The sequence below is a fragment of the Sciurus carolinensis genome, chromosome 15 (genome assembly GCF_902686445.1).
Source record: "Sciurus carolinensis chromosome 15, mSciCar1.2, whole genome shotgun sequence".
In the NCBI taxonomy this organism is placed as follows: Eukaryota; Metazoa; Chordata; class Mammalia; order Rodentia; family Sciuridae; genus Sciurus; species Sciurus carolinensis.
The window spans coordinates 61,205,155-61,218,542 of NC_062227.1; the positions used below are offsets into that span (position 1 = coordinate 61,205,155).

At 34.5% G+C, this 13,388-nt stretch overlaps 1 protein-coding gene across 3 annotated transcripts in view; it reads right to left on the minus strand.

Annotated features, from left to right (window-relative positions):
• Positions 1–6,598: 6,598 nt before the first annotated feature.
• The window catches only part of Stard6 (StAR related lipid transfer domain containing 6), a 30,471-nt gene continuing 23,681 nt past the window's right edge, over positions 6,599–13,388 (minus strand). Inside the window, exons 8-9 of one of the 3 annotated variants that reach the window (XM_047526483.1) lie at positions 10,088–10,333; positions 6,599–7,141 (exon numbers count right to left, since the gene is read on the minus strand). In XM_047526483.1, coding sequence (XP_047382439.1) covers positions 10,135–10,333 — 199 coding nt within the window. In that variant the 3' untranslated portion in view covers positions 6,599–7,141; positions 10,088–10,134. Of the gene's footprint in view, positions 7,142–9,951; positions 10,334–13,388 lie in introns of those variants that run through there. The other 2 variants (XM_047526481.1, XM_047526482.1) reach the window with 2 other exon arrangements.

Genomic DNA, 13,388 nt, shown 5'->3' on the forward strand with positions numbered 1-13,388 from the left:
TAAGAAATTTTAGCAGGTATTTTGGAATATGGTTTGGGCCAGTTTAAAAACTGACGATGAAATAGTAGTTAAAAGTACAGTTTCTGGAATAAAAATTCAAGAGTTGTATCAGTTCTACTTATTTTATAGTCTTAACTTAGTCTTTCAATGTCTTTGGGCTTCACAATCAGATTGTTAGGTTATCTTTTCTCGCTGCTTTTAAAATTATCTCCCTCCCATCCCCGCCCCTTGGTGCTCTGTAGATTTACTATGTTTGGAACTATAATTTCTTTTATTATTTTTGGTACATTATGGCTTCCTGTATCTTTCGATTCATATTTTGTAGTATTCTCAGTCACTAACTCTTCAAATATTGCTTTTCCTGGATTCTAGGACTGATTGCAAAAACGATAGATTTTCTTAACTCTGTCATCATGTTACATAATTGTAACAATAGGCATAATTTCATCTATTTTTCATCCTCTTGTTTTCTCTTTGCTGCATTTTGGATGATTTCATCAGTTGTCTTCCTCTTTACTAATTTATTTTTCAGTAGCCTTTCACTTGCTATTTAAAACATTACTGATGACTTTAATTTCATAGTGTCTTTTCACTTATTTCTTTTTTAATCTTGTTTTTTTAATTCATTTTTATTGTAAACAAATGGGATACATCTTGTTTCTCTGTACATGAAATAGAGGCATACCATTTGTGTAATCATACATTTACCTAGGGTAATAGTTTTAGATTTATTCTGTTATTTTTTTTTCTCCCCCCCCACCCTTCCCACCCCTCTTATCCCGCTATAGAGTCCCTCCTTCCTCCATTCTTGCCCCCTTCCTACCCCCTATATGTGACATCATCCGCTTATCAGTGAGATCATTCGTTCTTTGGTTTTTTGAGAAATCTTCTTGTTTATTCATTACAGTCTCTTGTAAATCTGTTAATGGGGACCCTTTAAAATTAGAAAATTTAAAATAAGCCTCAAATTTTTTTTTTTTTTTTTTTTTTTTTTGGTGTGTGTGTGTGTGTGTGTGTGTGTGTGTGTTCTCTAACCTGTAAGCTATTTTCTCCATCCCAGCTTCCTATGGGCAATAATTTCATGCTGAGAATGGAAACTGAAACTGCCCAGAGCATCCCCAGAGTCCTGGCCCTTGGAGAATGTTTCCTCTCTGCTAGCAGAGCCTGACTGAATCTACATAAACATCAGTCTTGACTTTTGTTCTCCATACATGCTCCCTCCTTTAAAATGTAGTTTCTGTGTGTTGGAGGAGCACTGAAGACAGATTAGCTGTCTTCTCAGTTTGGGCTAAACTGATTATTCCTTTTTGTTATCATTTTCTTCTTTTTTGTTTTTATTTTGTTTTAATTTTTCTTTTTTTTAGTTGTAGATGTACACAATGTATTTCATTTATGTGGTGCTGAGGATTGAACTCAGTGCCCTACATGTGTGAGGCAAGCACTCTACCACTGAGCCACAACCCCAGCTCATTTTCTTTTTGATGAAGGTGGGCAACCAAATCCAGTTAGTTGGTACCCCAGATTCAGGACTCTGAATTCAATTAAAAATCCATATCTGATGTTTTTAAAAATTCAGATATGCTGTATTCCATTTCTGGTTGAGAATTTTAAGACTTTATAAGCCTAAATTTGTAATTATTGTGTACCATTTGTGATTAGTTTTCTTGAGTATGTGGCTTAGTTTAATCTGTGGAACGTCAGAGAACCTAAATGGTGGATGCTTTCTTTCAGCTAATGATTTGCATCTGCTGCTTCTCTGAGTGACGTGGTAAGAATCCCAACTCCTTGGTACCACTTCAGCCCCTTCAGGGGTCCTGTCTGAATACTGTTGTCTGTTTCAGCTCCCTAGACTTGGCTACTGTCCTAAAGATTTGTCTCTAGAAGTTAAGTCCAGGATGCCATCAACATTTGTCTTCAGGACAAATTCTACCTTTCAAGCCTCCTCCTGGCCTGGTGCTTGGTGCTTCCTGCTCCTTTCCTGCTTTTGTTTCAGCTCAATTTTGTTTTTTGTTTTGTTTTGTTTTGTTTTCCTGCGTTGACTCAAGAGGGATTAGGCCTGGCGATTTCCCTATATAGGACAAGCCAGCAATGAGTTTAAAAGTCTGCTTTCCCCAGGATCTAGTGTTTTGTATTAAGAGAACACTTCATGGATCTGTTCCACCATAGTGCCAAAGTTTGGATTTAATTTTGCTGTCTTATTTCATGCTATCTTTTTCTGTGCTATGCTTTTCCCCACCTCTTGTCTTCATTTGTGATGGGTTGCGTTTTCCATTTACTACATATTTTCTGTTTATTTGAAATGTGAACATACTATTACAAGTCCTTTTTGATTACCCTTAAAAATATACCATGCTTGAATATACGCAAATGCTGTTTCTGTGCTGGTTTTTCAGACAACACAAAGATGTTGAAATACTTTAATTCTAATCAAATTCCTCTAGTTCTTTAATCTCCAGATTAGAATATTGCTAGTGTTTTATATAATCAATGTTTGTTTATATTTATCATTTTTTTCTGGCAGCTCAGGCATTCTAAGTACAATTCTTTTCACTTTCTAAAATAGTCTGTATAACTATGAACTTAGAACTGACTTCTCTTGGCCTGTTCTAACATAGTCTCTTTTATCTTTGGCACTTTCTAGTTATTATATATCATGGTTTAGATTTCTTTAAATCATGCTTAGAATTTAGGACTTTCTTGGTCTTTCATCAAATAGGGGTTTTTTAATATTAAAAACTGTGAAATCTGTATGAAGAAGAGTACAAACATAAATGGATGTGTTAATAAGTAGTGAAGCAACAACTGTGACTATCCACACCAAGAAATAAAACATCAAGTAATAAGAAAGACCAGTATTTTAAAACTTTTCAATTAGAAGCAGTGTAGAATGGAGGTAACTAGTACACAGAATCTATCAAATATGTATGTGTTTGCAAATATTTACGGTATGTATGTATATATGTGAATTACTGCATTTTTAAAAGTGATACTTCATAGTAGTAATTTTTGTTTGAAATCACAAATTTGCAATAAAATTAAACATGCCATTGATTTATCTAGATCAAACTTATTTGGATACATATCAAGTAGCCATACTATAGTGTTCCTGTTTAGTCTTCTGTTTTTTGATGTAACAAAAAAGAATTTGGAGGCATGCACTTCCAGTATCTGTATATGTTTACTAAAGTGTTCAGCTCTAACCTTGGTGTTCAGCCAAATCAATTATTTGGTTTTAGATGGCCAAATAATCAAATACATATTTTAGCATCATGTGTGACATTCCATGAAACTGTACCTGAAATTATATGATCATGTAAGTTGCTATCATATCTAACCACTGTTATGATTCTAGTCTTAACAGATTTCACATTTAGATTTATTAATATCTGAATACTCATTTTCCAAATAATAGCTAAACATTCTGGATATTATCTAATAAAAATCACATGAGCCAGGTGCAATGGTGCACACATATAATTCCAGTGATTTGTGAGGCTGAGACAGGAGGATTACAAATTGGAGACCAGCCTCAGCAGTTTAGTGAGGCCCTAGGCCACTTAGACTCTTGTCTGAAAATTTTAAAAAAGGCTGAGGATGTGGTTCAGTGGTTAAGCACTCCTGGGTTATCCCCAGTACCGAAAAAATTAATGAAATTAAATCTCCTGAACTTTTCTGCTTTAGTTTCATCAAAATTGTGATTATTATTCCAAAGTAAAAAAAGTTGAACTAACAATTGTGAAGTCTTAATTTTATTTATTAACAGTTTTCAAATTACTGAACAGGGAAAGATTAAGTTAATATCAACACCAAGAAAGTTCCCTAGATCAGTTGTAATGAAGCAAATATTTATGAGTCACACACACAAAAAAAGTGATTTTGAGGCATTATTTCAGTAATAGATTAAATGCTGCAAAGGTTGGTACATGGAAGTACGGGGTTGCACAACAAGGACAGAAAATATGTGGTATTTAGGATTTGGGGCACCCGGGAGTTTAGAAAACTGTTGGTAAAGATTGGGATAGTGTTGAGGAAACTTCTTTAAGAAGTTATGAAATATTTGGTTAAATAGCTGCCTGTGATTCCCTGGAAAACAAAACATATCTAATAACATTTGACTTTGGCCTAGGCTCTCTCCAGGCAAAATGTAGAGAGTGCCACCTGGTGGAATTTAGTTGCAAAGAATTAAAGTTGAGGTTTTTTTTTTTGTTGTTGTTGTTTTAAGCCCACCAGTTTATAAGCAAAACTATCATCTTTTATCCAGATTCTCCAATTAGCAGAAGTCTCAGAGACATGACCACAAGTCAAACATCAAATCAAGGCTGTGACTATCAGACATTTTAAGCTCCCAGGAGTTACAGTTCTGCTTAGGTCTGAGGTGGACAAAGCTTAAGGGTGTGGCCCTACAGAAGCCTAATCCGAAAGTAGCAGCGAAAGTCCAGAAAACATATTGGTACCAGTTGCCTGTGTGGCTTTGGGTGTGTGGTGGACACCGTAAGTTCAAAAGTTTTAAAGGCAATAGCATAGATCAAAACACCAAATGCCTATAATAAAAGATAGTTCAAGCTATAAAAATGTCTCTGGGCCCCAGGTTTTCTTTGGCTAAGGAAGCAGCTAACAATAATCACTTCTTTAGAAATAATAGGTGAGGGTGATGAGAAAAGGAGGACATTTCACTATAACCAAAAGCTATGGAGAATTGAATCAGAACAACTCCCAGTGCCAGAATGGTGGGCCAATGGGTTATCAGAACTGTTAGGAACCAGTGACTATGTGGTTCCCATTCTCTCCTATTTCCTAAGTATTCGTGGTTGTCCTTTTCCTTATTTATCATTGTAGATCGTGTGTGTGTTGAGGCAGGGGGCAGGTACTTTTTTCATTTCACATCTGTAGATCAAGAAGAACTGCATCTGAACCTGATATGGATTGCAAAACCCTAGACTTGAAAACCTATATTCTAGGGTTTTAGGATTTAGTGTATTTTGTATGTTGAAGGAATTGTGATTACAGCCAGGGGATGAAATACAGTGGATGAATTGAATTAATACTCTCAATTCTTCACTTCTCTTTGTATCCATACCCTTTTACAAACATGACTTTTCAATTTTACTAAAAGAGTAAATTCTAATTCTTTGCTCATTGAACATGAGTTTGCCATGTGACTTTGCCATGGGATGTCAGACTTGAAACAGTACTTATACTTTCTTCCCTTGCCATTTCATGAGAACACACCCAGGTTAGGCTGCTGTGGAATGAGAAACTTGAAGCAGAGATAAATCACCCCAGCCATTGTAGCACATAACACCCTTGGATCAGCAGTCCACGACCAGTTGCCAGGCATGTAAGTGAGCCCAGCTGGTCCCACAAAAATCACTGACCCACAGACTTAAGAGATAAATAAGTTTTATTGTTCTGTGCCCAAGATTTTTTAATTGTTGCACAACATTATTGTAGCCAATGATAGTCATACAATCATAAGATATATGAAAAGGAGCATATGAAGAAAGTGAAAAAAATTTTGTTCTGACCAATTAAATCCCAAAACACCTTCTTTAAAGCTAGGATAAAATTTAAAAATAGAATTTATTGTCATAATGATTTCTTGCAAACTACCAGTTTTGGTAGTTGCAGATCAAGAAATTTTGTTATTTGGCAAATCTGTGAATCCTAGATCAGCTAATTCTGAAAATCATACGACTGAAAAACTCTTCAGATTTTTTTGTCCACATCATTAACATAATTGCTTCTCTTCAACCTAAGTGCTTTATAGTATTGAAAATATATGATAGAGCATCTGCAGGTATATATAATCTAGTATCTGACAGTTCTGAGAAATTATTTTTCTTTGCACTCTAATGTCAAAATTTTTTATTAATGGACCTTTTATTTATTTATATGTGGTGCTGAGACTCAAACCCAGTGCTTCACACATGCTAGGCAAGGGCTCTATCACTGAGCCACAAAGCCAGCCCTAACGTCAAAATTTAAAATGTTTACTGTTACTTTTTTTTTTTTTATTTTTTGCACCAGGAATTGAACTGGGGGCACTTAACTACTGAATCCCATCCCAGTCCTTTTTTTTAAAAAAAAATTTTGAGACAGGGTCTCCAAAGTTGCTGAGGCTAGCTTTGAACTTTTGATCTTCCTGCCTCAGCCTCCTGAGTTGCTGGGATTACAGGCATGCTCCACCATGCCTGGCTAAGTATTACATTTTTAAAAAAATAATATTTTTGGACTTATCCTTGTAGTTCATTCTATGATGATGACAAGAGGAACTGGCTTTGGTTGAGCCAAATATTGATTTAAATAGTTATTTGGCAAAAACATGTATTTAATTCAGTGTGATTGCTTTTACTACTTTAAAATTATAAATCTGTACCACTGTAATTGGATCATATGTCAAAACATGGACAACATTTCAGGTGAAGTTCATTTTCATTGATAGTAGATGTAATTTCTTATTTCAAAGGAATTTGCAGCTGGCTCTCTATACCCACATGCATCCAAAAATTAAACCAATCTTTAAGAATACTGGGAAAAAAAAAAACATGTTAGTACTGAACCTGAACAGACTTCTTTTCTTGACATTATCCCCTAAGTAATGCAGTATAACAACTATTTACATAGTATTTGTATTATATCAGTTATCACAAACTAGAGATGATTTAAAGTACAGTATAGGTTACATGCAAATACTATGCCATTTCATATAAGGAACTTGAGTACATCTATGGATTAGAGGGAGGGTATCCTGAAACTAAAACAGAGGACAGCAAGGGTTGACTATATATTCTATTACAATGTGTAGTTCAGTGATTTGTGTGTTTGTGGAGTTAGTAGCTAAAAGGCTCACTTTCTTCTAAGAGTATAGTCTAAATTGGAAGAAAATAAAAATGGGATTTCAACAAAATAAGGCATATTCTAAATCAACATTAGAACTTTAATTATGTCTTCTGAAAAATTATTAGAAAAGGAAAAATAATACTCAGAACTCAGTTTTAGGGAAGAGAGAAGAACATTGAGAGCTGTGAGGAGAGTAGAGATTTCCTTTAGTTCTGTCTTTATATTTCCCAGCTCCAGGCATCTCCCCCAGGTTTCTGTGCATCCTCTCACATAAAGTTGGCAGGAAGACAAATATCTGAGCCTAGAAGGCAATTATCAGGGGAGTCAGATGTGACTTAGCCATGGAAAGATCTAATTATTCTTCATGGGAATGGTATGTCATCTTCCTACACTTGCATTTTGAAATTATTTTCTATGAAACATCAAAACTATTCAAGCCAGAATTCCAAAAAGGTTTGTGCTTCCTTATTTTGTGATTTGAAATTTAATATTTACAAATAAATGCAGACTTTATCCTGGAACTAAGTTATTTCCTTAACAATCATTGCAATCCATAGAACGAGATAAAAAAAAAATCTTCCCTAGAGAAAATGCTTGTAAAATCAAAAAAGTATTAATAATGTAAACACATCAGTTATATATATTGGTAAATAATGAGAGGTATGACAGTTAATTAAAATAAACCTAAAAACAAATGCTATCAACTATGCGATGTCTTTACAGTTGTATGACTCATATTACTTTTTTAACTTAGGCTGGTTTTTCTTCTTATCTACTTACTTTTTTGAGATGGGGTCTCACTATATTCTCTAGACTGGTCTTGAATTTATGGGTTCAAGTGATCTTCCTGCTTCAGCCTCTAAGGAGCTGGGACTACAGGTGTGCACTACTACACCTGGCTGCTATTCTTTAAAAAATTTATTCTGAGATAATAGTAGATTTGTATGAAGTTGAAAAAATAATATTATCTTTACTCAGTTTCCCCCAATGGTAATATTTTGAATAACTATAGCATAACATCAAAACTAGGAAATTGATAACAATACCATTTATTCTGATTATCACCTTTATTCAGATAGCACCAATTTTACATGCATGCATCTGTGTGTGTGTGTGTGTGTGTGTGTGTGTGTGGTAGAATTTTACTGCATGTGTAGATTTGTGCGATCACCATCACAGTCAAGGCACGGACCAGGTTTATCACAAGGATCCTTCCTGCTGCCCTTTCAAAGTCACAGCTACTTTCCTTCTGGCCTCCTTCCAACCCCAGTGACTGCTAATTTGGTTCTTCATGTCTAGCTGTCTTTTTGTCATTTTGAGAATGTTGTATTTATGGAAGAATATACTATTTAACCTTCTGAAATTGGCATTTTTTATTCAGTATAATTCCCTTGAGACTATCAGAGTTGTATCAATAGTTTGTTCCTTTTGCTCATTAGTATTTCATTTATAGCTCACCACAGTTTACCTATTATTTACCTATTTAATATTACCTATTTAATATTTACCTATTAAAGGAATTGTGGGTTGGTCCCAGATTAGGGCTGTTTAGAATAGAGCTACCATAAACATTTGTGTGCAGGTTTTTGTGTGAACATTTTCATTTCTGTGGGAAAAAGTGCACTAACTAGGCACATGTTTAGTTAAATGAGATACTACTAAACTTTTCCAGAGTGGCAGTGCTTTTTCTCACTCCTACCTGCAATATATGACTGATCGTTTCTCCACATCCTTGCCAACACTTGATGTTATCACTATTTTTTAAAGTTTTGGTCATCCGATAGTGTTTCAACATCTCATTTTGACTTTTATTTGTATTTACCCAATAGCCAATGATGTTGAACATATTTTCGTGAGCTTATTTTCCATCTATATATCCTGTTCAGTGAAATGTCCTTGTCTTTGGGCCTATTTTCTAATTAGATTGTTTATTAAAATGTTGAGTTTTAAAGTGCTCTCTCTCTCTAAATGTATAATATTTTAGATACACCTCCTTGCACATATTTTCTTTCAGTCTATGCTTGTCCTTTCATCCTGTGTTCACAGGATCTTTCACATAGTATATATTTTTAATTTTATGATAAATTTTCCTTTTATGAATCCTGCTTTTGGTGATCATGTTTAAGAACTGTGCTTAGATGCAGGTTGTGAGGATTTTCTCCTAGAGGTTTTAGGGTATTATGTTTTCCATTTACACCATGTTCTGTTTTGTGTCAATTATTATGTATGGTGTAAGGACAGGTCAAAGCCTCAGGATGAGGGGCTCCAATGCCGTTTGCTGAAAGGCTATCTGCACTCCCTATTGAATTGCCTTTGATCTTTTGTCAACATCAAATATGATTTAACACACTTAGGAGGATAGTGTATCTTTACCTGTTCCAGTGTTCTTTCCTTTCTGAAGGACTCTTGATCCTATTTAATTGTTCTTGTTAGCAGTCGGCCTCACTGTTCAGTTGTAATGTTAGGCCAGGTGGTGTTTATGACCATCCTGGCCAAAGTGGAGTATTGACTGACCCTCACTGCAGACAGTCAAGGTGGCAGTCCAGTTCCCTTTCTGGTCCTGCTGATACTGTCCTGGAAAAAGTGAGGCACTGACATGCACATCCATGCTGTCTCCCAGTGGGAATGTAAGCTTACTACTGACACCAGGGGAGGGGACATGGAAGAGGAATACTGGTTAGATCCATGTCATACCACCTTTGTTTTATCTTACTGATGCCCAGGTAGGAATGGAGATTCTCAGGTCCAAATGTCATTGGTCATGTATTCTAGAGGGATTTTTTTTTTTTTTTTTAGGATTTGTTCTGGGAATCAAACCCAGGACCTTACGCATGCTGCACAAACACTCAACCAATGTGCTATATCCTGTAGTGGAACTGTTTCAATTTTTATGTTCAGGTTTTCTACAATTCTCATTTAAGCAGTGAGTGAAAGAAATACTATTTAAAATGTATTTTAATCTTTAATGCTGAGCTCGGAGTATATCTGTTTTCTGATGAAATTTATAAAGAAATCACTTTTCAGGGACAAAAGCAAAAGATCAAAGTGTATTAATATCACTTGTCATTTAACATCATTATGTGAGAATAAAAAGTATATTTAATGCTGTTTTCTTGTACAACTATGAGTTTTTATTTTCATAAAGTATCTTCAGTAATTTGTACAAGAGTACTGTCTATGACAGTTTAACAGTATTTAAGCATATTGACTCAGAAGTAAACTGCAATAACTACTACACCATACTTACTAGCAGTTTGTATGGTCTTAAATCTCTGATTTAATAGCAGAAAGATCTTATTTCTTCTTTTGGAATGATGGATGGCCATTATGACGTCCACGTCCTGATGGAGCTCTGTGTGTCTTTATTCCATCTTTTGCATTGAGGACGAAGCTCACTAAGTTAGAAGGCATGGTTTTTTCAATTATTGATGGGGACAATTTTCCTCTCATTTCGGTTTGCACAAACATTACTAGTCTGGAATATGCTGGGTTTCTGTAAGCAAAGGAAGCATTAAGATAAATAATTTATAGATTTATCTACTGAATTTACCAGTTCATGGAAAGCAGGATTCTTGTCTTATTTACCACGGAGTGCTTATGACAGGTTACTGAAAGAAGTGGGGGGGGCGGAAATAGTAGAATGATTTATAGTTACATTTTATAAATGAAAATTTTACATAAAAATACTAAGTACTTAGAAAATGTATTAAAATCTTCAAAATATGTATTAACATCTTTAGCTGTAGGCATCTTTTCCTTTTTGTCATTTTATTGAATTTTAAAAATAACATGCATATAATTTAAAGATTATATGTGTATGTTCCCCACATATATAATCTACAGTTTTGTTTTTTTAAAAATGAGATATATCTTTCTGCAACTAGTTTTATTTCTTATTAATAGAATATAATGCATTTCCTTCTTCATTTATTCTTACAGGTCTATTTAAATTTTTCCTATGCCATCCATGATATTTCACAGTCAGTACTCCTTTTATAGACTATCATTTAGGATTTTTTCTCACATTTTGCTATTCTAAATAAAACTGCAACAAAACATCTTTGTAATGTATCCATTCACACTTTTATAAGTACTTAGAATATCTGGGTTGATCATTTAACATTCTGATGTGCTATTTTCAAATTGCCCTCTTAAAAAACTAGTATTTATAATTGTTCATTTGTTTAGTTTCTAGTGCTTGGGATTGAACCCAGGGCCTCATACATTTTAGGCAAGTGATTGACCCCTGAGCTTACATCCCAGTCCTTTTTATTTTTGAGACAGGGTCTCACTAAATTGCTGAGGCTGGCCTCAAACTTGTGATCTTCCTGCCTCAGTCTCCTAAATTGCTGGGATTATAAGCATGCGCCAGGATGCCCAGCTTGATTACTTTTAAGGGAATAAAATTTCAAATTCCTAATTTAATTTTATCTGAGAATATATCTTTGATGGAGATGTGGGCTTATTCTTTCCCACTGACCTGTTCAAAATAACTCTTCGCTTGCTTTACAGAACAAAGTTCTACTTGTCATCCACACTGAAAAGTCCTGGATATTCCCATAACGTTTTAACATGGCATATGAGAGTCTTCTAGGTGTTAATGAAAAATTAATCTATTGGCAGTGAGTTGAGAAAGTGAATGACTAATGACTGGGTAATAAATATTTTTCAAAAATATTCTCATTAAAATATTTTTGATGATAGGTATATAATTCATGATATAGAATCCAGAAGGATTTCAGGGTACTGAATGTCATTTTTATGGTTTTCATTTTAACCTATTTATTTATGTAAATAAAGTTTCTCAGTTCTAAACCAGCCACAGTGGTGCATGCCTGTAATCCCAGCTACCTGGGGAGGCTGAGACAGGAAAATCACAAGTTAGAGGCCAGCTTGGACAATTTAGCAAATCCCTATCTCAAAAAATAAAAAGGACTGGGGATGGAGCTCAGTGGTAGAGGGACCTTGAGTTCAATCTCCAGTTCCAGGGCAGGAGTGGGGGTAAGGAGTTTCTTAATTCTTAGTTCTTTTATTTATAAAATGAAAAGTAGGAATAGATTTGGTATTGAAAGTTGACTCACTTATTAGTAATATCCATTCACTGTTAAACAAAATGAGGGTAGTAGAAGTCTGTTTTGGTTTGAAACTGAGCTTTGCTATTATCTATGTATAACCTTGAGAAAGTTAACCTCTGGGTTTCTTTCTTTTTTGTTCCTGGGAATGGGAATACTACCAATTTCTGGACATACTTTGAGGATAAAGAGTCAATGTATACAAATTGTTTATTAACAATGCTGGGAAATAGTGCAAAGTTTTGCTAATAACTGTTTCCAATGAAAGTTTGCTTTATGCTTGTTAAGTATGGGACAAGATTTGTAATTTAAATTTTTGATTAATGTGTAATAGTAACAACCCACAAGGAATTTTTTTTAAGGCTTAGATACTATGTACACAGAAAAGAAAACAAATTTAAAAACTTAAATTCATATATTTTTGTAGAAACTTATGATAAATTAAAAAAGAATTCAAAGCCTAAAACTGATTCCATTAGGATGCAATTATGTGAGCAAAAAATTTTAATTTAATGTGAGGTTAAGGAGGAAAGGAATAACATAAAGTTTCTGACTGCTATAGGTTGTATTTGTGATGGATAAGGGGATGGTAGATTTCAAGCTGTTTTGGTATTTAGATTCTATAAGATGCATTTATAAGGGAGATGTAACATTTTTTAAAAAGTTAATATTTGAGTATGCTTGAAATTATACCCTTTTCATAAATTTATTCCTATGAAAAAATTTAATGTGAACTTTAAAACATGCAAGGTAACTGTAGTTTTATGAAATTCTTTTGGGGGATATGAAGACCACTGTACTAGCCAATGTGAGTGTGCATTTTCTCAAACTCTTCTCTATGCAGAGCTTAGATTATTTTCACAGTGCCTGAAATGGCTCAACTTAGGGCATGTATGGCCCCTAAATCTCTATCTGAATTTACTATGGATTGATACACATAAGGAAGCATTTCCACTATTTACTAGCAAGTAATTTACTGCTGATAATATGTTTTACAAGTGTCCTACATGGCTTGTTTACAAATGTTGGCTGACTAAAATGCTGGGCTTCATGGAAAGAGAAAGTAAAAACAAATCTTTTTTAAAATATTTTTTAAAATCAGTATCTTTTCTCTGTAACTGTGAATGAGACTGTCTCTTCACTCCAGCAGGATGGGAGGCTGAGTTCCCACCCAGAGCTTTTGCCCCATGTTTTTTGCAGTGGAAAGTGAAGTCCAACAAGGTGCAAGAAGAGTGCTTGCCTGTGAAGCGCACTTGGGTAACTTCCCAACTAGAATCCCTGCTAACAACCAATTAATTCACTGATTTGAAGTAATAATTCTTTGTTCTGTTCTCTCCTGCTATGGAGAATAAAATCTGGGCCATAGATTCAAAACAAACAAGTGGAAAGAACACACATTATTGTTATTATCATCATCTATACCAATGATTTTGTCCATTGTTGCTTAAAAATAGTTTTTTAGCTCTCCAGTTCAGT